Below are 26,625 nucleotides of genomic sequence, written 5' to 3'. Positions count from 1 at the left end.
TCCAAAACATTCCAATGCTTCAAGACTCCCCCCCCACACACTTTAGCTTGTAAAGCCTTCTGGGACTGTGTTGGAGCCTTCCTCCAAAGTGCTCAGCCACAGCACATCACCTCTGGTAAACATCAGTTTTCAGCCTGACGGGCTGCATGGCGTGGCTTGTAGATGGCCTTCAACTATCTCCCCAACTACACTCCTTCCTGACCATCCCTGAACCCTCCCAGCGCACAGCAAATGCATGTCTCTGGTTGTCTCTGGTTGTTTTATAATTGCTGACACTTTTTTCTCCCCCCCCCCCCCTGAACTTTCTGTAAGATTGATCCAGGAAGAAAAGGAATCCACCGAACAGCGGGCAGAGGAGATAGAAAGCCGGGTGACCAGTGCCAGCTTGGATGGCTCCTTGGGCCGATACCGCTCGGGCGCTTCCATTCCCCCCTCAGTCACCAGCTCCACTCTGGCCAGCCCCTCTCCTCCCAGCAGTGGCCATTCCACTCCTCGCCTGGCTCCCCACAGTCCTGCTCGCGATGGAGAAAAAATGGTATGTTGTGAATGGGAATGGGCCTGGACCTTAGGCCAGTCCCACTGGTAGTGCCCAAACTCGGACGGGATGCCATGCCTCAGCAGTGAAGCATCTGCAGAAGGTCCCAGGCTCAACGCCAGGGCCTCCAGTTAAGAGGACCAGGTATCAGGTGAAGTGTAAGGCTTCTGAATCTGAATCCCTGGAAAGCAGCTGTCGGTCAGTCAGACTAGACTGTCCTGACTGTGGTAGACCAGCGGTGTAAGGTGTCAGTCATGTGAATCCTACGGAGTGCATTGAAAGTTCTCAGAAATTTCTGAAGTTCTCAGAAATTCTGAAAGCTGCTCCATACTGAATCAGACCATTTTTTGCATCCAGTTTGGCTTTGAGGCTGGTCCTCCCCAGCAGTCCTCTGGAGACCATTTATCTCTAGATGGCAGGGACTGAATCGGGGACCCTGCCCAGCCCAGAAAGTGCAAAATCATGGTTTGTTTTTCTCGGAGCTTAGTCTGTGAAACCAACATGTGGGTTGTGCATGATCCCTGACATCTGAGTGTGCTGGTGTCATTGCCTTTGCTCTGACTAGCTTTCATTGTAGATGGGGAGTGCTCAAGGGCAGTGCTAGGGAACAAGCCAGGATTACTTCAGGCTCCTTGCATTTGTACAGCATGTGAAACTATGGGACCCTCCCACTGACCCAGCAAGGCTTGTGCTGTTATTCTCCCATGGCGTGTCCTTCCCAGAGGATGTGGCTTGTCTTTGTTGTTTGAACCAAACTGTCTCCGGCACGAGACCCCCTTTTCACTCTAATCTGACTGTGGCACACAATAATCTGTTGTAATCTGGTGTTGTGTGGGAGCAGTATTATGCGCAGGGCCCCGTTTTAGGAACAAAGCATTGAATTAACCCGCTTTTAAGTACAATCCCGCTTTATGGGTCCACCTTTGGGCTGCAAATTTCCACCCAACTTTCATATCACATCCCCCTCAAGCCTGAGTTGATCCCAGGTCTGTGAGTGTCCCCCTAGTGAAGCCTCTCTGTATCCTTCTGTCTTCCTCAGCAGAATCATGTTGTCAAGGAAGAGGGGCGAGGGGCTGAGGAGAAGGCCCTAGCTCTGTGCGAACCCCCAGCTCCCTCCACCCCCCGCACAATGCGCTTAGAGCGCATGACCCAGGCCTTAGCGCTGCAGGCTGGATCGCTGGAAGACGGGCGGGAGCTGAGGACCAGGTAGGTTGTAAGTAGCCATCACTTAGAAGTTAAGGTAAAGCTTATAAATACTCTAGATTGATTGTTTGGTTTTGCCTCTAACACTGCCCACAATTCTGGCATTCTAGGTAGAATTCTGGCATTCTAGGCATGACTCTTCCTCTCTGAGAGGAATAATTTTTTTTAAAGCCACTGAGCATATTCAGATCCCTTTTCCTGTTCTTCATGACTGTGCTTCCCTTCAGATGAATGAAGGTTTTTTTTTTAAGAACCATAGGCATGCAGATTGCTTTACCTTTTAACATGGAACCATCTTCCCTTTTCCTTCTTTTTCCATAGATTCATCTATCTATTTTATAGAGGGAGGGTTTTAAAAGTAGCACGGGTGGTTGTGTTGGGGTTTTCTTAGGGACTTAGCTTTCCACATTCCTTGAAAGCAGCAAAGGGGATCATGGATCATAGTTGGAGGTGTGCTATAAAGCAGGGGTAGTCAACCTGTGGTCCTCCAGATGTCCATGGACTACAATTCCCATTGGCTCATGGGAATTGTAGTCCATGGACATCTGGAGGACCACAGGTTGACTACCCCTGCTATAAAGGTTATGATATGGACTTATGAAGTGTAACAAATACACTGTCAAAATTAACCAAAGTGATACAATTAAGAGATGGGAGAATGGGGAAATTATCCTTTTTTTAAAAGCTGGGACCATTTTTGAATTCTGGGCATGAGAATCACAATTACTATTGGATTAGTCTAATTTTTAATAATTTCCTTTGGGTTAGTATTTTACTGCTAATTGCCTTCTGGTTTTCTGTTTTCCTGATAATGTAAATTAAAAATGAATAAACATTTATCTTTCTAAAATGCTTATTGCCATGAGCATAGCCAGAGTGTGCCCTTCTTTTGAGAGGAATAATTTTTTTAAAGACCCATTTAGACCAAAAAGACCCATTTTAATTTTTTTTAAATAAGATATTTTTAAGATAGAAAATACGTGTGCAGCTCTGTGCTCCGAGCTGCATAATGTGTCCTTTGATGCAGCTAGCATAAAACACAGGGACACTGCCAGGTAGGAACTGCATCCAAGAGGGAATTTCTGCCTGGCGCAGCGCCTCCTGACTCTCACAGGGGCATAAAGGTTGCAAAAGCTGAGGTGAAGGGTAGCTTCTGAAACTGAGGTGACGGAGTGGGCTGGGTGTATAAAGGAAAGCAGGTAGCCACACACAGGAGGCTTGTGTTCAGGAAAAAAGGGTGGCAGCCATCTTATAAAGAACAGTCGCTGGCAGTAACCTCTGCCCCCTGGTCAGGCACACTGAGAGCAAAAACTCACATGAAGTCAAAAACAAATGTGTGTGTGTGTGTGTGAGAGAGAGAGAGAGAGAGAGGACAGGTGTGCCAATTGCGGTATAATGATTTAAATAATATCTTAGACACCCAGGTTCAAATCTACCACGCACCTCCATAAATCTTGAGTGACCTCAGGCAAGCCGACCTTTCTTAGCATAGCCTACCTCACTGTGTTATGAGTATGAATAGAGGGAGTGGAGAACAGTATATGCTGCCCTGAGCTCTGTAGAGGAAGGGCAGGATAAAAAATATAGGGGTACTCAAACTACGACCCTCCAGATGTCCATGGACTACAATTCCCATGAGCCCCTGCCAGTGTTCTCTGGTAGGGGCTCATGGGAATTGTAGCCCATGGACATCTGGAGGGGTGCAGTTTGACTATGCCTGGATTAGAGAATCTGTTTTAGCTACCAGAATACAAGGCACATTTTTCTGGCTTGTGTTCGAGGATATTCAGCTATACCGACCGGCTCCTGCGGCCCCAGCTGATCTTCTCAGTAAAAGAGACCTCCTCAGGGCAACATATTCTGGGGAGCGAAATTCATTGCTTGAGTGGCTCAGAGCCTTATTAGCCTAACAACCTGTCGGTTCCGCCCATCAATTGTTAGGTTTAAATGACAGTCAGTCATTTAGACAGTCCATTTTGCTCCTCCCCATTCCAAGTGAAGGGAAGTGAATGGATGTTTTGAATGGCTGCCTGCCATTTAAAACACCCATTTTGCTTCCCCCTACTTCAAAGTGAGAGAAAGTAAAAATGAGCCAGCCCAGGATCAGTGAGGCTGGTAGTGAGCCAGTTTGGTGTAGTGGTTAAGAATGGCAGCTTCTAAACTGGAGAGCCAGGTTTGATTCCCCACTCCTTCACATGCAGCCAGCTGGGTGACCATGGACTAGTCACAGTCGTGATAGAAGCTGTTTTTACAGAGCAGTTTCTCTCAGAGCTCTCTCAGCCTCACCTACTTCTGTGATGGGGAGAGGAAGGGAAGATGATTGTAAGCCACTCTGAGACTCCTTTGGATAGTGAAAGGCTGGGTATAACAATAAACTCTTCTTCTAGAAGCTCAGCTGCCTGCTCTGTGTTCAGATTATTTCCAAAGCCATTCTATTTTTGGGATTCGAGAATATCAGGAAATGCTGTTATTTTTTGGGTTTGGTATACTTAAACTTGAAAAATACTGTCTGGAGTATGTTTTCTGCACACTTGTGTTCACCTCCTTGTAGACCATGATTGAGTGGAAAAGTGGCATACAAATGCTTTCAGGTTTTATTTATTTATTTATTTAGTTAGTTAGTTGAGAACTGGGACACTGGGAGTTTGTGAGGTTGGCACTGGGTTTTGTTTAGAAATTGTTTGGGGGGGAAAAACAACATGGGAACGAAAGACACGCTTTTAGGGTTTGGGGTCACTGTGAGCAAAGGAACATGTTTTCAATCCCTGTCTTCTCCCTTCTGTACCTTCTGTTGACACAGCATGGGGTCAGAAATCACCAACAGCAGCCAGGATTCTTTGCACAAATCCACCAAGAAGAAAAGTATCAAATCCTCCATTGGGCGCCTCTTCGGCAAGAAAGAGAAAGGAAGGCTGGGACAGTTGGGCCGTGAGTCCCCTTCACTTGGTATGCTTCTCCCACCCAGAGCTGTGGCTGTATTTCTGCTTCTTTTCCCTCAACATCATTTTCTACCTTAAAAAGAAATGCTGGACAAAACCCAACTGCTCAGTCTCCTGGCAAAACACCATTAGTGAACAGGTGCTATACCCTTTCCCCGACGTACATCCCCCCACCCCGAATCCTGCACTACCCGTTCTTTTTGTGCTATCTGCTGTCTTCACAATCTCATTAGATTCCTCTAGGTCAGGGGTAGTCAAACTGCGGCCCTCCAGATGTCCATGGACTACAATTCCCAGGAGCCCCTGCCAGCGAATGCTGGCAGGGGGCTCCTGGGAATTGTAGTCCATGAACATCTGGAGGGCCACAGTTTGACTACCCCTGATCTAGGTGGCCATTATGGTTGGCAAGGACAACAGGAGCCATAGGAGTAGCATGGCCTGGCTCCTTATACTTCTGCTTTGCCTTCTACTCAGAAACACTATTTTGATTATGGAAAAGATTAGCAGAGTTGAGTGTCGGGGTGCATACCTTCTCTCTCTTTCTTTACAGCTGGGACACCATCAGATGAGATGTCACCTGGAGATCCCCTGGGCCTTTCTAAGCTTTCTGGACCTGTGGATAAAGACCGGAGGAACAAAAAGAAGTGAGAAGGAAGGGGGGGCAGGGCAAGGGGGATAGAAAGGGTCACCAACCCAAGGTGGGATGTCTGTACTTGATGTTTCCTGAAGAAACCGGGAAGTGTTCTGCACGTGATTAGGGAGGCTCAGAAATGGGGGGGAGGCAAATGGAGACTCTTTCTTTGTTTTCTTGAAGGGGGGAGAGGATCAAAGAAGTCAGAGGAGGAAGGAAAAAATCTTTTCTTTTCTTGAAGGGGGGGGGGATCGAAGAAGGCAGAAAAAAAATCCAAGATGGACATAAGTTAAGAGAAATTAGGGGCTTCTCCTTTAAGGCAAGTTTGTCACTTGACCACCTGTGGCTAATCATGGGTCCTCGGAGGAGAGCCCAGATTCAGAACAGGCTTTAAATATTGAGGGTTAAAAGCACTCTAAGATAGTGCACAATAAAGGTAAGGTCACTCCAGATCAATCTTCTTGCTGCAGAAGGAAAATTTAAATCGCCCCAAATCCAAACGGAAATCGCATTGTGTAGAGGGCAGGGACTGAATCGACCTGGGATTGGAATAAAAGCTTGGTGCAGATTACACCCAGAAGAAAGCCTGCTAGCACAGGATGGGCTTCACTTATCCAGGTTGGAAGGGACCTGGGGAATTCATCAGGAGAGCTTTAAACTGAAGCCACAAGGGGAAGGAGACATCCAACATAGGTGTTCTAATGGAGGAGAGCAAATAGCAGTACAAAATACAAAACAGTAAAACACTATATAAGATTGATTAAAAGTTCCCAAATACTTCCAGTGTTCAATAGATCCGTCCTAACCCTTATACATATTTAGCCAGGGACTTCTGCAGCGGCCAGAGCAGGAGAGTGCACTGGGACCATGGGGGAGCTGAACGGCTGCCCCCGTGGTTTCCCATTTGGCCAAGAAGCCCGCTTGCCGCCTTGCAGAGGGGGCTTCTCAGCCCAACGGGAATGGAGGCCCCCACCCCTAGGGCACTTACATGTGTCCTGGGGAGCGTCCAGGGGCAAACTGCCAGCAATGGCGGCAGAGAGCCCCTGGCCAGCTAGGTGGGCGGGAGTGGGCGAAGCGCGTGTCAATTGGGCCCTTCCTCAGACAGACCATGCCCACTCTCTGCCCACTTAGCTCTTAGCTAGTTATTATAACAGCAAGCCCACTGTTAAAGATGAGCAGGAATATAAAATTGAAACTTTTAAAATGCATTAATGCTGACCAGAAAACCCGGAGCAGCAGGCCAAGGAAAGATGAAAGAGAAAGGAAGTGTTTGCTCAGATGGAAGTCACAGGTTTTGAGATCATCGCCTCTTTGCTTTCTTTCTGAGTTTGTGTCTGTTTCTTCTCAGGCACGAGTTATTGGAAGAAGCTTGCCGACAGGGCTTGCCTTTCGCTGCCTGGGATGGTCCCACCGTTGTGTCGTGGCTGGAGGTAAGGAGGGTGGAGGGAGAGGTTTGAATGATGGGCTGTGAGGCAGAACTGACACGAGGGAGGGGAAGAAAATGACACCAGTTATGTCAGAGCAGAGCTTCATGGGCAGCTGAGAAGAACACAGCTGCAAGCCAGTTCACACATTGTGCAGGGACAAACTTTGGTTGGCCATTCACAGCATATTTCTAGGCAGAGTGATTCCGGTCTAAACCCAATGACATTTAGCTGGCTTAGACTGGAGTAATTTTGCACAGGATTTCCACAAGAAACCGCAGCCAGTCCTGACTAGTGTTTTCATATGCGTTTGAGTGGGGGTTTTGCATGTACTTAAAACAATCGGACACAATAAACACACTTGAAAGCTCCGTGTGTTTAAGAGGCCTTGAGTGCACCAGTTGTGTAGAATAAATGGACATGAAGGTGAGGTCAGACTAGTGAAACAGGACTGATTTGAGTTCTGGATGAGAAGACAGTTACTTTGCAAGCGGCTACAAAGGGGGCTGCCTCCTACATAGCATTTAGATATCCTGGTGTAGATGATACATAAATCCTGGGTTTTGGGGTGAGAAAGGAGGTTGGAAAGATATACCTTGGTAAGTGGCAGCATGTAGTACCTGGGCATCCAGGAACTAACTCTTGCATAGCCCATATAAGCTCAAGACACTGGCTACAGGAAAGATACATGCACCCAAAGGAGTGTTGCTGCTCCAGCACTGAGGCATAGTCCCCTGCACCGGATATGGAAAGTGACTGGAGGGAGAGGCCAGGGACAGGTTTAACTTGCCAGTTCCTGGTGGCCTGCCCTGGAGGGACACTGGTAACTGGGGGCAAGCTGAGTCTTGTGTCCACTGGCAGTGCAGGGGCCAATGGCCTCCACTTGCTTCCGGGCTGGTCACACATCCTAATCTGCCCCAGGGAAAAAGGAAATAGGAATTATATGTTTGCTCCAGTTCTTGAAGCTGTCAGTTCAGCTTTCTGCTGCTGCCAGTTTACTTTTCCTCTACTTCTTTTAAAAACTGAAAGATGCCAGAGTGAGGACAGAAGACATTGCCCTCACTAACAGGCATCTTATATCTTTTATGCTGGGATAATGCACTTTGAATATGCAGCTGGATTTTCCTGTGCGGTACAGGAAATCCCCTTCTAAAGTACATTGAAAGTGCATTATCTAACATGGGCAGAATGGGCCCAGGGTCACAACAGCTGATGTTGTTCTCCTTCCTTCCCTTGTATCTCCGCAACAACCCTGTGAGGCATAGGTTAGGCTGAGAGTGATTGCGTCAGGCTCAAGGTCGCCCTGTCAGCAGTCTTCTCCCACTGCCCCTTCTCCCACTGAGGGGCAGCTTAAGGCAAAATCACCCCTCTGTACATTGCCTTAAGCGGAGGGCACTGCTTGTGCCAAAGTGAGCCAAAATGGATACAGTCAGGCAGCAGTTCCCATGGCGGCGTAGAGATTAGAACCTTGGCCTCTCAGATCCTAAGTCTGAGACTATAACCACTGTGCCACCCTGGCTTTCTTCTGATTTGCAGAACTGCCCTCCCTCAGACTCTCCACCATACAGAAGAAATGTCTATTGGAGATGAATACAATTCAGCCATATTGAAAGAGCCTTAGATGAGCCTTTGTTCGATTTTGTGCCTTAGATCAGGGGTAGTCAACCTGTGGTCCTCCAGATGTCCATGGACTCCAATTCCCATGAGCCCCAGGGGCTCATGGGAATTGGAGCCCATGGACATCTGGAGGGCCACAGTTTGACTACCCCTGCCTTAGATGAGTCAGAACAGCACAGAGTTATGCCCTTTTACGTCCAATGATGTCAGTGGGCTTGGCAGGAATAGCTCTATTTAGGATAGCACTTTGAAATTTCCTCAAAGCTACAACAAAAGCTTTCCATGATGGTTTCACTCAGCAGGTCTACTATGTCCCCCTAATTACTTGAAGAATGGGAATCAGAAGCTTATTCTGCAGGGCTCTCAAATAAGACAAAGTAAGAAATAACTGTTTTTTCCCGAGCTATGAAAGCACAGCTTCTGCTTAAACGCATGTGTCTCCCCCCCCCCCCATTTGTCTCTGTCAGCTATGGGTTGGCATGCCAGCCTGGTACGTGGCTGCCTGCCGTGCCAATGTCAAGAGCGGGGCCATAATGGCCAACCTGTCAGACACGGAAATCCAGCGGGAGATCGGCATCAGCAACCCCCTGCACCGGCTCAAACTGCGCCTTGCCATTCAGGAGATGGTGTCGCTCACCAGTCCCTCCGCCCCGGCCACTTCCCGCACGGTAAGCCAGGAACCACTTCTATCATGACTCCCAGAGGGGGCTGCAGGAGCCAAGAGCTTATTTATTTATACTTTAACTTTTAGACCGCCCCTCCCCACAAGCAGGCTCAGAGCGATTCACAACATACACATACAACAAAACCACTTTGAAATATAATAATAATAATAATGCATTTCACCATTTCTGCTTCCACTATTGTCTTGGTGGCCATTCTGTCTTCACGCCAACGTGGGGTGATCTCCAAGTGCAGTGGGGAGGCTGGAGTAGGAAAAGGACCTGAGAAGGGGAGGCAAAGAGAGGCCCATGGCTGATCTTCAGTCATCACCATCATACTGGCCTCAACCAGTATCCACTCACATTTCTGTTTGTTTGTTCAGTTAAATATTTCTAAACTTTTCTTTCTGGAACCCAGGGTAGGTTACAATGTGGAATAAGGGAACTTCAAAACAAAAGAAGAACACAGTTGAGGACCAAAAAGCAAAACAAAAAAGCTCACAGTTCCCTCTGGAAAACAGATTATTATTATTAATAATAATAATTAGATTAATTAGATTAATTAGATAACAAACGCATTGAAAGAAATTCTGTCTAAACATCTAGAAGAGGTTCCTGACCGTCAGAGCGGTTTCTCAGTGGAACAGGCTTCCTCGGGAGGGGGTGGGTTCTCCATCTTTGGACATTTTTAAACAGAGGCTAGATAGCCATCTGACAGAGAGGCTGATTCTGTGAAGGTTCAAGGAGGTGGCAGGTGACAGTGGGTGAGCAAGAGGGTTGGGAGTGTCCTGTATAGTGCAGGGGGTTGGACTAGATTGGGGGTCATGAACTCCTGGTCTGCAGCCCGGTGCCGGGCCGCGAGAGCCTCGCCAGTGGGCCGCGCTACTCTCTCCCCGCCCACCCCCCGCAGCGAGAAGCTCACCAGGCTGAGAGCAAATAGGCTGCCAAAGCGGCCGATTAGCTCACGGCCCGTCAAGCTTTTTGCTGCGGGAGGGAGGGAGAGAGAAGCGCGGTTGCCGGCATGCCGGCGGCGTAAACGTGCATGTGCTCGCCCTCTCCCCCCCACCCCTTGGCAACGGGCTGCAACCTCAAAAAGGTTCCGGACCACTGGACGAGATGCCCCAGGAGGTCCCTTCCAACTCTATGATTCTGTGATTCTGTATTCTATCTACACATTTGCTGATTTATTTGAAATACTTATATCTTGATTTTCTCCCAGTCAGCAGAACTCAAAGCGGTTTACTTTAGTGTTCAAAACAAATACATTGCAATCTTATGGCAGCAGAAATATTAACAAAAGGAAGCAAAGCATAACTTCCCTTCTGGGGTCACCAGAAGCACACTGGAAAAGCTCTGCTTTAGAGAACGTATGAAATCTCTACACGGGCAGAGTTTTCTCAGGAAGCCCTTCCAAGATCCCAGGGGAAGCCACTGAAAAGCTCTGAGCCCCAGCAGCAGCTGCACTTACTGACCCAAGAAGAGGAACTGCTAAGAAACCTTAGACCAGGGGTAGTCAAACTGCGGCCCTCCAGATGTCCATGGACTACAATCCCCAGGAGCCCCTGCCAGCATTCGCTGGCAGGGGCTTCTGGGAATTGTAGTCCATGGACATCTGGAGGGCCGCAGTTTGACTACCCCTGCCCTAGACTGATGATCGGAGTTCCCTTCTGAACACTGATGGGTGGGTGTGGCCTGCAGATGGATGCCCTTCAAACCCTCATGGAGGGCTTTTACTCACATGTCATTTCCTCTTGTGGGCCCCTACTGCCCCCCCCCCCTTTTCCCTCTAGTGGTTGCTTTGATATTTTGTATCTCCAAGTGCTCCGGAAAAGTGAGAGATACAGCAATGAAATATTGAAGTGACCACCAAAGGCAGCAAAACATGTGCAGAAAAGGAAAGAAATTCCCCATACAGTATGGCATGTGAACAATGGAAATAAAACACGCAGAAAAGCATTGAAATAATTCTGTTTTACAGTCCTTCCAGAAAACTTGCTAATAAATTTTCCAAGGCGCTACTAGAAGATGGTGGATGCTTTAAAAAACAAAAACAAAAATTTTACAAAATAGTGAAGGCTAGCGAAAAGGAATTTACCTACCCTAGTCTAATTCAAGCAGCATGTTTAGCACAGTTGAGTCTGAGCTCATCTGGGCTTGGGAGCTAAGCAGGGCTTATTTTATTTATTAACTTATTCTGCTCTCTCAGCAGACTCCGGGCCAATCACAGCATAATTAAGATCACATATCATTCTAAAATACAATATAAAATCTAGTTAGGTTAAAATTTCTAGTACAAATTAAACTGTAATATTGCCCATAACATTCCTAGCATGTGGTTGGGGAAGCAGCACGATCTGAACCTCCCTACGGCAGCCTTTCTCAATTTTTTAACCACTGAGAAACCCCTGAAACATTCTTCAGGTTTCAAGAAGCCTCAGAAGTGGTGCGATCATGCTGAATATGGTTGGGGAGCAGAGCTGTGGACACGCCCACCTGGGGCCCCTCCCCTTCCCAACTCCTCCAGGCCCATCATTGGCCATTTGGGGAGGGGGGTCAACATGACCATATATGGTCATATCACCCAATAGCAAATTTAAAATGTATGTCTATAGAATCAATTCACTCCCACCCATTCAGAAAACCCTTCCAGGGCTATTAAGAAAGCTCTGCTCTAAGGAGTATAGTCTGGCAGATGTAGAGTCAGGTGAAGAGGCCTATGAGATCAGTTGTTGGTTTGCCACAGTCAGTCCTTGAATGGAAGACAACCAAAGAAGAGAGTGTTGCTACACAGTGGACCAATTGATGGAGGAAGCTCAATGACCTTGGGGGTGAGGATGTGGTTTAGTGGTAAAGCATCTGGTTGACATGCCAAAGAGCTCAAGTTCAATCCCAAGCCCCTCTAGTTAGGCAACGAGTGATGGGAAGACCCTAGAGCAGGGGTAGTCAAACTGCGGCCCTCCAGATGTCCATGGACTACAATTCCCATGAGCCCCTGCCAGTGAACGTTGGCAGAGGCTCATGGAAATTGGAGTCCATGGACATCTGGAGGGCTGCAGTTTGACTACCCCTGCCCTAGAGAGCTACTTCCATTCAGAGTTGGCATTACTCATCTTGACATAACAACGGCCTGCAGCTTCACGTGTTCATTGGAACTGTAGTACAGGTTCTTAATGGCGGAGGCAAGCCTTCAAATCTGCGAGGCTGGAATGTTTTAAAATATTCATAGTGTCTTTCACTTTCATTGCTCCCCTGGCCAGTCTACCGGAAACGTGTGGATGACGCATGAAGAGATGGAATCTCTGACAGCCACAACAAAACCAGTAAGTGATAGAACTGTGTTGTCTCCATGCCTGTTGCATTCCCCTTTTGTAACGATTTTCAAGCTATCACCTTGCAGTTGCCGGTGTCCAACTTCTATATGCATAATGATCTGCACATAGGAAGATGCAAAGATGCCACTATCTGTCAGCTTTATACCTCTTCCTATTACTATTTCTGCTGTGGAAGACTGAAATTGTTGATCCTGATGCTGTCAGTGGAGTTTCCAGACTGAAATTCCATAATAAGGTGGCCTTCTCTGGAATTCGAAATAAGGATCTACTATTCTGGAAGTGGAAAAGATAGGTTAAGGAAATAATAACATCCTTTAAAGTAAGGAATTTCTGTACCTTCCCTTGCTTTCTTTTTTAACTGTTTGGTTTTTCTAAAAATAATAATTCTGATTGTTTGGTGCCAAGTCAGTTTGCTTTGACAATGAAGGAGTTCAACTGGAGATATGTAGTAGGAACAGGTTCTGGTGGGTCACCTCTTGGTCTGAAGCAGAAGAACAAAGTTGGATTCCATTGGCACCTTTAAGACCAACAAAATGTCATTCAAGGTATAACCTTTCATGTGCAAGCACACTTCTTCAGATATTGGAAGCAGCTTACACCTTGAATGAAACTTTGTGGGTCTTAAAGGTGCCCCTGGACTCAAACTGTTCAGTGGTAGGAGCACTTCCCTTTTTACTTCCGGCATTACCAATAGAATGTGAGAACAGTGTGTGTCTAATCCTGCCTTTCTGCTTTCTTTTCTGCTTCACATTTAACCTCTACCCAGGAAACAAAGGAGATCAGCTGGGAGCAGGTAGGGGAGGGATGTGTACTGCGGCCTTCTCTTTTCTTGCATGCCTCTCTGTGTGTATGTGTGTGTATGGGGGAACAAAGGAGATCAGCTGGGAGCAGGTAGGGGAGGGATGTGTACTGTGGCCTTCTCTCTTTTTGCATGCCTCTCTGTGTGTATGTGTGTGGGGGGGGGGAAGAGGGGAATGTTTAACAGCAGGGAGTAGGCTGAGAAGCCGGGACACCCACTCATGGCCGCCTAGTGAGTCAGTCCCATGCAAGGCAACATGTGAACTGGGGACATGCTCACACTCACTCTCAGGGAGCCATCTGAAGCAGGTCTGCTCAGAAGTAAATCCACTGTTGCTCGTTGGGGGCTTACTGCCACTGCAGCATTTCAGCTTTAGCTGCTGTGCCACACTAGCTCTGTCCAATGTACAGTTGCCAACCGGCCTGGAAGAAAACATCCTGTCGCTTTCATAGAGGCTTAATGGGCAGAAATGTGCAGGTGAAACTTTTCAATGCATGGAACTAAATGACGTCACCTGGCACCTGCAGATTAAACTGATATCTGAAATGACATCTGGAGGGACCACTTTAAAAATTGGCAACTCCATATGGTTGGTCAGCAGTTAAAAAAAATATTTTCATAATTCCCTCCCCCCTCCCCGTGTTTGCAGAAATCTATACCTGAGCTCTGCCTGACTTTCCTCTGCAGATTTCTTGATCCCTACTGGAGGTGGGGCATCCATGGCTGTTCAATATATAATAAGGCAGCTTCATAGGTTTATCATGTGACTTTGTTTGGAGCCATACAGTAATGAACTGTACATGCCTCCTCTATCCCTAGCATACAATGAGTGTTGTGAGAATCTGCAGTATATGAATGGGGAGACTTGGCATCCATTGGTAGATCTTGTGGTTTTTTGGTCCCAAACTAGAACAATGGATAGACTGTAGACAGTGGGAACCTCCTGCCCTTAAACTGAAAATAATTTCTTTTCATTTCTGTAACTTGTTTGAGGCTATCCTGGGTTTGTACCCACAGGTGGATACAAATATGATCACAGGTGCATTTGATTTCCTTGTTTTTTTATTAGTGGTGGGAGAGTACGGGTAGAACCAGAAATCTATAGGTCTCCTTTGCATGCTGTTTGAATCATTTGTTTTCTTTCTAATGTGTTTTCTTTCTCATTGTGCTCTGGCAATTGGCCTATTCTTCTTGTACTTCCTAGTTTTACAGAAAGAGGAGGCCACCTGTTATTGAGCATTGTGGGATATTGTACAATAGCTATTATATAAATCACCAGCAAATACACTGACTTGTATTTGCTTTGTTCCAAGAGTTTCATAGACTAGTAAGAGATTGCATGAGTACTAGGATGATGTGATCATTAGAGCTTTATTTAAGAGTCACTCAGCCATTTCTATATCACCCCAACAATTGGGGTTTGCCCAAGTGTGTTTACTTTGATATTTATATCCTGCTTTGCTCTCCATTGAGGATCCACAACAGCTTGCAACGTTGTTTTCCCTTTGTATGTGTTAGTAAATAACCCTGTGAGTTAGTTTACTTTGAGGACCAAACTAGACCTTACATTTTGGGGCAAGTTATACTTAGTCTTCCCTGACCCAACTTGTTTTCCCCACAGTCACACAGCAACCACAGGGAATGTCATTTTAAAGATCAGGAGTCCTTTCCCACTTAAAACCACGGCATGGGAGGAGGAGTTCCCTCTCTGACCATTTTGAGAGGCTTATGTGTTCCTCAGCAGGGTGTTATTTACCTGACCTTGGAGTTACACACAGACTATTCTGAGCACATGTTGCCCCAACATTGTATACATATTCTGCCAGGTGCTGTTTCAGTTCCTGAAAATGGGGAGAAGGGGGAAGGAGTCCCTTCTTCCCACACAACACAGTTCCAAGCAAAAAAAGAAAAGAAAAATGCTCCTTCTGAACTTTAAAACAACATTTCAAAATTCAGCTTCTTTATGACTGCAGGGAACGTGGGTTGGGTTGGGGAAATCCAGATACATGTATCCCCCAAAAACATCTGAGAGAGAAAGAGTGAAGGGCCCAAGGTCACAGTCCTTGACAGATTGAAGATTCACAGCAAATTTTCCCAGATCCCAGTCTGGTGCTGTAACTGCTACACCAGGCTGTCTGGCTGGTCCATGTGGTGAGCCTTAGTGGCAGAGTGGAGATTTGAATCAAAGCCCCTGGGTCATGTTCTGCTGGGTTAAACAGAGCCTTCACACATAGAGGAAATCTGTATGGTAAAACAGGGAAAGACCAAAAGTTGAAGGAGTGAGGTGAGGATGAGAAAGGGCCCTGCCAGAAGTCCTTTGCCTCATCTTCTCTCTCACACACACGGCGTCCTTCTTCCTCTGTTGCTGCAGATCTTGGCCTATGGTGACATGAACCACGAATGGGTGGGGAACGACTGGCTGCCCAGCCTGGGTTTGCCTCAGTACCGCAGCTATTTCATGGAGTCGCTGGTCGATGCCCGGATGTTGGACCACCTCAATAAGAAGGAACTGCGGGGCCAGCTTAAGATGGTGGACAGCTTTCACCGGTGAGGGCCAGGGAGGAAGAAGAGTTGAAAATTGCCACGGTTAAGGCTTGTTTTATACTAGAGGTATAACGAAGTTGCAGAAGAGATTACCTGTTCTGGTTGTACCAATATCTGCAAGGGATTCTGGGAAGTGTGAGACTGCTGAGAACTGGTCAGAGATATTCCCTTCGTCTTTATGGTGGGCAACACAGCTCACCCCCACCTTCATACCTGATTCAGATGGAAATGGAAGTCTGGGGGCATTACCAGTGCCCCTGTGGGATACAATCCATCTCACGCACACTCTGGAGAAAGCCTCTTCTCCCTTTCTTCCCTCAGACATGGCTGCTGCTGAGGGTGAGAGGAAGCAAAATCTTTCTGACGGCATCAGTATCTCCCAGAGACTCTTTAGCACCTCTCCACCTGCATAGGCCACTTTGTAACTGCATCTCTGCTGCCAGCTTTTATATTGGCATGTTACCAAACTCCAGGGTGATTTGTGTATATTATGTCTGGGTGGGTGTGTTCCTCTCAGGTGGGACATTGCTGCGATGGAGAAAAAGAACATCATTGCTGAAAAAGAAAAAAAAAGGAAACCTCCGACCATTTCTGGAAGTTATATTTGATTTTAAAAAAAAACATAGCTGGATGTGATTAGAAGAAATATCTGGAATTACTAGTGTGAAGGCAGATTGTTGCTGTTTACCAGGGCTACAGAAGTCCATTATCCTGGGATGAGAAGTATTAGGCAGCTATAGCTCCAGTTATACTGAGCAATATTATAATGCATTTGAGTTTTCAAAGTGCTTCACATGTATAATCCCAGGGATCTGTACAACAGGCAAGTAAGGCAGGACACTGCTTCTACTTTCCTTGTATTGTAGAAGAAAAGAGATGCTTCTGGTGAGAAAATTAAAAAAATAGTTGGAGGCAGAGGTGAGAGCTGAACCCTGGCCCAGCTCACTCTTTTAAGAACATAAAAGGAGCCCTGGTGGGTCAGACCAGTGGTCCACCTAGTCCAACATCCTGCTTCACACAGTTGCCAACCAGTTGCCCTAGACCAGGGGTAGTCAACCTGTGGTCCTCCAGATGTTCATGGACTACAATTCCCATGAACCCCTGCCAGCATTTTCTGGCAGGGGTTCATGGGAATTGTAGTCATGAACATCTGGAGGACCACAGGTTGACTAGCCCTGCCCTAGAGGGCTAGGCAAACAAGGGACAGAGGCTGAAGACATCCCCTGATGTGGCCTTCTGATACTGGTATTCAGAGGTTGCCTGCATCTGAACGTGGAGGTTCCTTTTGGCCACAGCGGCTATTAGCCATAGAGAAGCTGCCTCGGCCACCTTCATCCATCAAGCTTGGTATTGTCTACACCACCTGGCAGCTCTTCTTCAAGGTCTCAGGCAGTGGAAAGTTTAATTGGAAGTAGCCAGAATTGAACCTGGGAGGCAAAAGCATGTATTCCACCACTCGTATCCAATCTACAAGATATATTTTCTGCTTGTATTTGTCCTAGGGTGAGCCTCCATTATGGAATCATGTGCCTGAAGCGTCTTAACTATGACCGGAAAGAACTGGAACGGAGGAGGGAAGAGAGTCAGAACCAAATCAAAGGTATGGTTGGACCTATTGAACAATATTATAATGCACTTGAGTTTTCACAGTGCTTCACATGTCTTATCTCAGTGATCTGTTGAGCAGCCCAGTGTTTTTACTTTCCTTGTATTGTATACCGCCCTCCCGAAACTGGCTCAGGGCAGTGTGCAACAATAAAATAACAATAACACAAGTTAATTAGTAAAATTTAAAACCTTTAAAGTCACATCCCGTAACGTTCCATATTCAGCAGCAGCATCAGTCTAGGTCTTATTTCTGTTGCAATATCTGTTCAGTGATGTTCTCCCTGGTGGGTTCTCCATTGGGGGCCCATTTGATCTTATGGAATCTCTGGCCCCACCCAAGAGATTCAGAGTGAGGAGGACATCATTGACACAGCAGGACTGAGAATCAAACAGGAGAGACCTTGCAGACCTCTGTCTTCTTTTCCTCCCTTTCTAGATGTAATGGTCTGGTCCAACGAACGTGTTATGTGCTGGGTGCAGATGATTGGACTAAAAGAGTTTGCCAATAACCTGGTGGAAAGTGGGGTACATGGGGCCCTCCTTGCCCTGGATGACACCTTTGATTGCAATGACTTGGCCCTGCTGCTGCAGATCCCTACACAGAACACACAGGTCAGGATCAGTCCTGGGGAAGATGGATAAGGTGGGGAGAAGGACAGAGAACCCAGGAGTGAACGGGAGGGGAGGGAGAGAGAGAGATGATCTGTCCCTGGTGCTTCCTTGAAAGGTGATAGGGCAGCCCTGGAACCTTTTCCATTGCCTAGCACAAGGGTTGGTACCTTTTTGCAATTAAAGAGCCAAACGAAATAATCGCAAGAGATCTAGAAAGAGCCAGGGTGAGAAAGCCCATCTGCTTGACTGCTAGCCATGTCTCAGAAGCCGTTTGGCCCCCAAAGTACACCTTCTCCTTCACATACTGCTTGTTCTGCCATCCCAGGTACCCCAGCTAAGGGCTCATGAACAATGCATGGGGCAGAGAAAATGGATACAGAGAATCCACCTCCTACTAGACCACCCAAATGTGTTGGTGGGCAGTGGATTCAAGACAGACAAAAATAACATCCTTCACACCACAGAGAGTCATTTTGTGGAATTCACTGCCAGGGGACATAGCGATGGCTACTGATTTAATAGGACTTAAATGGGGAATGCCCTGGCCTGGGTAGCCCAGACTAGCCTGATCTTATGGGATCTTGAAAGCTAAGCAAGGTCAGCTCTGGTTAGTGTTTGGATGGGAGACACCCAGAAGTCCAAGGCTGAGATAGGCAGGTAGACAAACACAAGCCACCTCTTAATGTCTCTTGCCTTAAAAACCCCGTGGAGTTGCCATATGTCAACAGTGACAATGCAAAAAAGGAGGGATTATGCAAATTCGTACAAGGCCAGCTCATGAATAATTAGCCATAATGGAACCAGTACTGAGGGGCTGCAACAGAAGTAGGCTTGAGCTTCCACAGCCTGCTTATGGACCTTCTGGATTGGTCACTGTGGAATAGGATGTTGGACTAGTCGTTGGGTGGCCAAACTGTGGCTCTGCGGATGCCCATGGACTACAATTACCATGAGCCTCTGCCAGCATGTGCCACCCCTGGAGTAAGTGAGCAATCATACCTGTCCTGCTCCTCTTCCATTCTTCTGTGGCAGAGGGATACACCTTGTAGAGCAACAAGAACCAAAGAGGGGGAAGAGAGTCCAACACATTTTTGTAAAAACTTCCTCCATTTCCATTTAGACTAGGCAGATTTTGGAAAAAGAATTTGGGAACCTCATTTCCATGGGAACAGATCGGCGACTGGATGAGGTGAGTTTATCCTCCTTCACTCCTTCACACCCCTCCCATTTTTGCAAGGTCATCCCAGCTTACTCATATGCTTTTTGATTCTTGCCTTTCTCAGGACAGTGCCAAGACTTTCAGCCGTTCCCCATCCTGGCGAAAGATGTTCCGGGAGAAGGACCTCCGCGGTGTCAGCCCTGATTCAGCTGAGATGCTGCCGGCCAATTTCCGCACAGCCTCCGTGGCCTCCATTACCTCACCCGGGGTGCAGCTTCGTAAGATGCAGCCAGAGGGTAAGCAAGGAGCCACTGTGAGAAACCCCACCGGAGCCTATCATGAGAAACCCCACCGGAGGCATTAATTTTTGTGTTCATTTCCCTCAAACCTGCTGGTATCTCTTTCTTCCTCAGCATGTACAGAATTTCCTTCCTCACATGGAATGAATAATTGAGGGCAGCCACTGAATACTTTACAAATGTAACTGTTGATTGAGTCTCGTAGCACCTTTAAGACTTACAAAGTTCGATTATTCTTTTTAATAATAGTTTTATTTAATTTCAAAAAGAACAATAATAGATATAAATGAAGACCATACAGAAAAGAACCATAAGAAAAACCAAAGAAAATACTAATACTCTGAAAATTTATTCATTATTCTGATCATTTTTTTTAAACATAATTTTTATAACAATTCTCAAGTCTTCAATTAAATTATCATTTTACATATATTACAATCCAAAAATGTAATTGAAATCTTCATTCTTCTCCCCCCCACACTTGAATTACTTTAATGTATTTCGTTAATTTTTTCAAAATCATAAATTGCCTTATTTTGTTTTTCCACTTATCTAATATGATATTTCCCGCATTTTTACAATTTGTAGCAATTATCATTCTGGTTGCTACGATGAGAAACATGACCAATGTTTTCTGCTTACAGTGAGCATTACCGTTCAGGAATAAATTAAAGATAACTAATAGAATTGATGGATCTAACTTTTGTCTTATAATTTTCCGATCTCTATGAAATTCCTCCTCCCCCCAAACTCACTTCCACCACATGTGATCTGACAAAATTTATTCAAGGTATGAGCTTTTGTGTACATGCATGCTTCACCAGATACCTGAATACATATTTGAAGAAGTGTGCATACACCTGAGTAAAACTTTGTTGGTCTTAAAGGTACCACTGGACTCAAACTTTGTTCTGCTGCTTCAGATCAAAATGGTGACCCACCTAATTGTAACCCCATTTGCTTTCTGGAATGAAAAGTCCAAGCACTTGCCTGGAAAGCTCAAAGTCGAAAAAGCACACACCACTGTGGAAAAAGGGGCTGGCAAGAGATGCCAAGGTCCCTCTGACACGGATTCCCCCTGGGCCCCGTCGTATCTCCCAAACATCATTCAGAAAACAAATCACAATTTGCCTGTTACTAGGGTGACAAAAAACCCTGGGGATGTTGTTGCCATGAATTAAAGAAAAATGTTGGATTGTTGTTGTCGTTAGTTTTAGTGGTTTGAAACTGTGATTTATATCTGTTAGCTGGCTTGGTGGGCAGGAGGGCAGAATGTCAAGATATAAATGTTGTTCAATAAATAAATCAATGTCCCCCCTTTTCTGTGCCCCTGGTGGGCAGCTTGTACCCAAATAGGAGTGGGTGGGTAGAACAAAGTGGATTGTTTGCCTTGCCAGCATAACTTTAGATCCTCTTATCCCTGCATGACTTTTCGCAGCTCGGAAGGGTGAGTGCTACATTATAGTTACCTTTTTTCTCTTCTCTTCTCTCTCTTCTCTTCTCTTCTCTTCTCTTCTCTTCTTTCCTCTCTTCTCTTCTCTTCTTTCCTCTCTTCTCTTCTCTTCTCTTCTCTTCTCTTCTCTTCTCTTCTCTTCTCTTCTCTTCTCTTCTCTTCTCTTCTCTTCTCTTCTCTTCTTTCCTCTCTTCTCCTCTCTTCTCTTCTCTTCTCTTCTCTTCTCTTCTCTTCTCTTCTCTTCTTTCCTCTCTTCTCTTCTCTTCTCTTCTCTTCTCTTCTCTTCTCTTCTCTTCTCTTCTCTTCTCTTCTTTCCTCTCTTCTCTTCTCTTCTTTCCTCTCTTCTCTTCTCTTCTCTTCTCTTCTCTTCTCTTCTCTTCTCTTCTCTTCTCTTCTCTTCTCTTCTCTTCTCTTCTCTTCTCTTCTTTCCTCTCTTCTCTTCTCTTCTTTCCTCTCTTCTCTTCTCTTCTCTTCTCTTCTCTTCTCTTCTCTTCTCTTCTCTCTCTTCTCTTCTCTCTTCTCTTCTCTTCTCTTCTCTTCTTTCCTCTCTTCTCCTCTCTTCTCTTCTCTTCTCTTCTCTTCTCTTCTCTTCTCTTCTCTTCTTTCCTCTCTTCTCTTCTCTTCTCTTCTCTTCTCTTCTCTTCTCTTCTCTTCTCTTCTCTTCTCTTCTTTCCTCTCTTCTCTTCTCTTCTTTCCTCTCTTCTCTTCTCTTCTCTTCTCTTCTCTTCTCTTCTCTTCTCTTCCTCTTCTCTTCTCTCTTCTCTTCTCTCTTCTCTTCTTTCCTCTCTTCTCTTCTCTTCTCTTCTCTTCTCTTCTCTTCTCTCTTCTCTTCTCTTCTCTTCTCTTCTCTTCTCTTCTCTTCTCTTCTCTTCTCTTCTCTTCTCTTCTCTCTTCTCTTCTCTTCTCTTCTCTTCTCTTCTCTTTCTTCTTTCCTCTCTTCTCTTCTCTTCTTTCCTCTCTTCTCTTCTCTTCTCTTCTCTTCTCTTCTCTTCTCTTCTCTTCTCTTCTCTTCTCTATCTCTTCTCTTCTCTTCTCTCTTCTCTTCTCTTCTCTTCTCTTCTCTTCTCTTCTCTTCTCTTCTCTTCTCTCCTCTTAGGGAACTCATTAGGTAGCCAACGGGCAGACAGTATGTCGGTGCGAACGTACTCCTGTTAATGCCAAGCCAGCGGAGGTCAGTATGCACTAAAAATGTTTGCCATTGGTCGAACTCTGGCAGCCCAGAAGCAAGGAAGGGTTGTTGTACCTAGGTGGTGCTTTCTGAATCCATGGGGAGGGATTTGCAAAGGAGAATAAGCAGGTGGCAGGCAGGTGCTTGACCTCTCCCCTGCCTATCAGTTCTCCCCTGCAAATATCCACTTGGCCCTTTTTCTCAAACCAGAAATGAGCCTGGTTAGAACGATAAAGCATTTGCAGGGGAAAACGAGCCCTCTCCTTCCTCGCAGGCCAGCCACCAACTAAGTGCCCCCCCTCATCCTTCTACAGTCATTTTCTTAAAGCCTTCTCTGCTCTGGAACTGGAAGTCAGAGGTAAGAGTCTTGGGAGGAATGAACATTGACAGGTAAGAACCAGAAAGTCCAGAGTGATTTCTCAGCAATTCCTCCCATGGACCGTTTATGCACTGGGAACTTCACTGCCCCACCCCCCTATCAGGAGCACAAATGGTGGGGGGCGGATGAGGTGCATCAGGCCAAATGCTCCCCCATGTGGGTGCAGGAAGAGGTGGGGCAACCTGCCACGACTAAAACCCCAGCCTGCAGCCCGGCATGAAACCTCCAGTGCATAATCGGTCATGGGGAAGCACTTCCTTGTAAGTGCTTTGACCCCAATTCCTCAGCCTTTCCTCCTCATGGGGCTGGGTCTCCAGATCCCTTGTCATCTTCGTCACCCTCTTCTGTATCAACTCCATCCTGTCCACATAATTTTGGAGGTGAGGCCTCCAAAACTGCACACAGGACTCCAGATGCAGCATGATGAAAGCAGGATACAGTGGAACGTTGATGTCTTGCAATTCAGATGTTCCTGGTGGAATGCTGTGCCAGAAGACATGAAAGTCCTGCGGCACCTTCAGCAGTTCCACCAGGCTTGCAAGATAGAGCTGTTTCACCTATGGTTGAGGGCAGAAATAATATACAATTATGCTGGCCTCTCTGCCTGACTCCCACCAAGCTGAGATGTTCTACTTTAGATTGAATGACTCTCCTCCCTCTCTACCCCATAGAGACAATGTTCCAGTAAATTTTAATATTTAATATTTATTGTTAATTTAGGGTTTTAAGGTATAAGATTTTAAAGTAAGTGTTTCTGTTTTAACCTGAACTAATTTTAACTTTTATATAGGGATTGCATTGAACCACAGAATGCAATCTGCCCTGAGTTCCCAAAAACAGGGCAGACAATAATCCCATAATAAATAAATAATCCCAGCAATGTTGGGTTGGAACCAGGCCTTCCCTGCAATGATGCCTAGGTAGGCCTTAGGGCGGCCAGGATGGGGGGATGCATGCATACCGATAGACTCCTAGAGTTGGACGGGGCCAGACAGGTCATCTAGGCCAACCCTCTGCTCAATGCAGGATCAGCCTCAAGCATCCAGGATAAGTATCTGTCCAGTCGCTGCTTGAGGACTGACAGTGAGGGGGAGCTCACCACCTCCTCAGGCAGCTGATTTCTCTGCTGAACTATTTGGTGAAAAAAAAAATTCCTGTTATGTTAGCCGGTAACATTCTAGACATAGTTTAAAACCATTCCTGCAGGTCCTGTCCTCTGCTGCCAACAGGAACCGCTCCCTGCCCTCCACCAAGTGACAACCTTTCAGTTATTCAAGAGAGCCATCGTGTCCCCTCTCAACCTTGAAGGGCTCTGCAGGGCTTGCAAAACAGAGCAGTTCCTCCAAGCTTATGGTTGAGGCCTAAAACAACATCTGAATTTTGCTGGCCCCCCTATTAATGCTGGGGCTAGCGTGACCCTCCCACCTCCTGTCTCCTTCTCCGGTAGCAGAAGAGCTAGGCAATTGTGAATTGGTGTTTTGTATTTAAATTTCAACTGTATTTATTTAGTAGATTTGCATTTGATCTATATTTTCTCTTAGATGATGATTTTATTTGATGGAACCCGCCCTTATTCTCAGGCAATAGGGTGGGGAAAAAGAGAATTATAAGCAAATAAAATGAAGAAATCAGCAGCCTGCACTTTTGCGGGATGTCTGAACTGAGCCAGGTGCTCCCTCTCATCCACAGCAACAGCAGGGCTGCTCATTCCTGTCCTGTCTCTTTCTGCCCCAACTTCTTTCTCCTGTAGACAACGTCCTGGGTGTGTCTGCTCACCTTGCCTTGGACAGGAGGACTTCTGCTGCTGCCCCACCTTCCTCATCACACACTCTGAGCTAGACTGTGGGGAGCTGCTGCTGCTGCTGCTGCTGCACAGAAGGAATGTGGGGGAGCCCAGGGGGATGCCGGAGAGAGCCAGGGCGTGTTCTCCCCGCCCCCAGTCCCCTGTTTTCCTCGCAGCAATGGCTTGTGGCCACCGGCGAACTCCAGGGACTAAAGCTGGGGAGGAAGCCTCTCCCCCACTGTGCAGGGGAACTGGGGCTTCAACTCTGGTGTCTATTTATTGTTGTTGTTATTCCGGGCAGGGGTGTAAAGAATGTGAACAGAAATATTACACACACCCCCACCCCTACTCTGTTGCGCTCTGATATGTCCGTCCCCTCTTCCCCCTCCCCAAAGGGTCCAGGGTGGGGGGGGTATCTCACCTTGCCTTCCTGTTGCCACGGATCGGACCAACCAGCCCACCTGCCCTGGGAACCCAGTCTGCTCCCAACCATCCCAAGGGTGCTAAATGTTCCATTGGCACTTCTGCATTGCTGCTACTCTGCCCTGTTTTCACCTCATGAGTCCCAGGAGGGCATTTGCTGCTCAAAGCCCATTTCTTCCCCCCTCCGACCTCTTCCCCAGGCCTCATCTTAGCAATAGGGGGGAGCGGGCAGGAAGCAGATCATCTGTTTTTCTCCCGAGCCAGGATGGGGAGTCAGGAGAGAAGCACTGAATCAAGAGCCATGCCCACACATGGCAGCAGTTTCCCCCTGCAGGCTGATCCAAAGCTATGAATTTGGGAATGCCTGTTATCCGTAGCTACTGCCTCCCCCCCAGAAGCAGCTGTATCTTGGCATATATAAGGAATCCCGTTCTTAGAAAGCCACAGCCCTCCCACCCCCCTTTTCCCTCCCAAGTTGCGGCTCCATGCACACTACCCTCTCCCCAACCAAGAAGAAAGGTCTGGATTAATGGAGTGGAAAAACCCTCAAAGTGTGTGGGGGGTGGGGGAGCCGGAAGCTTTCTGGTGTGGTGGTGAAATTATGCCAGAGGGAAAAATGGCAGATCTGGCTCGAGGGGCAAAAACTGTCATGGCAGAATGTGGGGGAGGGGATTAGCTCTAAGGGGGTGGGAAGGAATAGAATTTTCAAATTTCAGATTTCAATCCCCAATTGAAAGGGGGATATCTCAGCCTGGAATTGGGCACTACACCTCTGGACTTTAAAGATATGGCACACAGACTCCTGCCCTCCAAGACAATTGTAATATAAGAGTTGTATTTTCTGTGTATATCTGTGCTGTGGAATCTCGTGTAAATTGAATTTTTTTTCTTTTTTTGAACCGCCGTTACCAGTTCTCTGTTAATTTAACAATGTATCGGTCCCCCCACCCACCCCCTCTCCCCTGCACGCCCGTAATTTTCATTTGATGTTTATATTTTCTGCCTTCTGGGTTTTTTAATTTTTTTTTAATTTTATTTTCTGGGGAAGGGTGTGCTGGGGTGAGGGGCAAACCAAAGGGGGTTGTTTTGCATGAAGTGGGGGAGAAAAAAAATACAATCTTGACAAAAAAAAAATTCAGGCAGATTGTAAGGGGCAGACAGGAAGCTGAGGTACAGGAAGAGAAGTTCTTCCGGTGGGTTCAGTGTCCTGTTTGCCTCGAGGTGATGGGGGGAGAGGAAGGGGCAGAAGTGGCGTGAGTGACAGGAAATGTTTTAAAAAAATGACAAAAAGAAAAAAAGTTTGAAAACACTGACCAGGATGTGCAGACGTTTGTTTCATTCAGGAACAAGGACCTCTGCCAGAAGAGGCAGCCTCAACAAACCCAGGCCAAAGGGGCCCAGGCGCGATCAGTCGACCCTCACAAGTCTTTCCTGAGAGCAAGCCCCACTGAAAAGACCTGAGCAGGTTTCTGCTTAGGATTGGTGTCTCAGATCCAAGACTGACTGGCCTTGGTGTGGATGCTGAAATCCACCTAACGGGGTCACCAATCAACTGTCAGCAGGGGAGGGATTGTGTCCTGCTGGGCTGATTCCCTGGGGAGGTAAGAAAAAAACAAGACTTGGTAAATGGATTGCCCTCTCCCACAATTCAGATTATCAGCCTGATGTATCTCCACTGAGTGGGCAGTGACAGAAGATTGTTCCCTCACATCTCCCATGGCCACTGTCTTGGGCACAGCTCAGGGTTCCCTCACAGATCCCACTGCCAACACTGTGAAGGGTTTTTTGTGGTTTTTTTAATACTTTGCAGGAGACTCTGGGAATCTCTGACCACACATTCATCTTAAAAGCCTGAGGCTGTTTCACCCCTTGGCATCATACCAAGAAACAGCACAAAGGATGGCTTTTATCACAAAGAGCTGATCTGTATTTGATGACTGTCATTCTGTGGAATTGTGTTTGCTCCGTCAGTGGGCACACACAAGCTTAGCATGCAGAAGGTGCCACATCATACATTAAAGCAGGGGTGGCCAAACTGTGGCTCTCCACATGTCC

General features: G+C 46.7%; 1 protein-coding gene across 7 annotated transcripts in view; it reads left to right on the top strand.

Annotated features, from left to right (window-relative positions):
• Positions 1-25,884, top strand: part of PPFIA3 (PPFI scaffold protein A3) — a 69,132-nt gene extending 43,248 nt beyond the window's left edge. For 3 of the 7 annotated variants that reach the window (XM_077313698.1, XM_077313697.1, XM_077313691.1), the window contains exons 16-30: positions 313-535; positions 1,575-1,741; positions 4,539-4,684; positions 5,228-5,321; positions 6,657-6,738; positions 8,817-9,017; positions 12,269-12,331; positions 13,110-13,136; positions 15,514-15,689; positions 17,189-17,286; positions 17,731-17,906; positions 19,027-19,095; positions 19,190-19,361; positions 21,914-21,988; positions 24,115-25,884. In XM_077313698.1, the coding sequence (XP_077169813.1) occupies positions 313-535; positions 1,575-1,741; positions 4,539-4,684; positions 5,228-5,321; positions 6,657-6,738; positions 8,817-9,017; positions 12,269-12,331; positions 13,110-13,136; positions 15,514-15,689; positions 17,189-17,286; positions 17,731-17,906; positions 19,027-19,095; positions 19,190-19,361; positions 21,914-21,972 (1,753 nt within the window). In that variant the 3' untranslated portion in view covers positions 21,973-21,988; positions 24,115-25,884. Of the gene's footprint in view, positions 1-312; positions 536-1,574; positions 1,742-4,538; positions 4,685-5,227; positions 5,322-6,656; positions 6,739-8,816; positions 9,018-12,268; positions 12,332-13,109; positions 13,137-15,513; positions 15,690-17,188; positions 17,287-17,730; positions 17,907-19,026; positions 19,096-19,189; positions 19,362-21,913; positions 21,989-22,259; positions 24,083-24,114 lie in introns of those variants that run through there. The other 4 variants (XM_077313694.1, XM_077313695.1, XM_077313693.1 and 1 more) reach the window with 4 other exon arrangements.
• The last annotated feature ends 741 nt before the right edge of the window (positions 25,885-26,625 follow it).

The sequence above is a fragment of the Paroedura picta genome, chromosome 16, assembly GCF_049243985.1.
Source record: "Paroedura picta isolate Pp20150507F chromosome 16, Ppicta_v3.0, whole genome shotgun sequence".
NCBI classification, from domain to species: domain Eukaryota; kingdom Metazoa; phylum Chordata; class Lepidosauria; order Squamata; family Gekkonidae; genus Paroedura; species Paroedura picta.
Note: the sequence above shows the minus strand (reverse complement) of the source record. Positions and strands in the feature narration are given on the sequence as shown.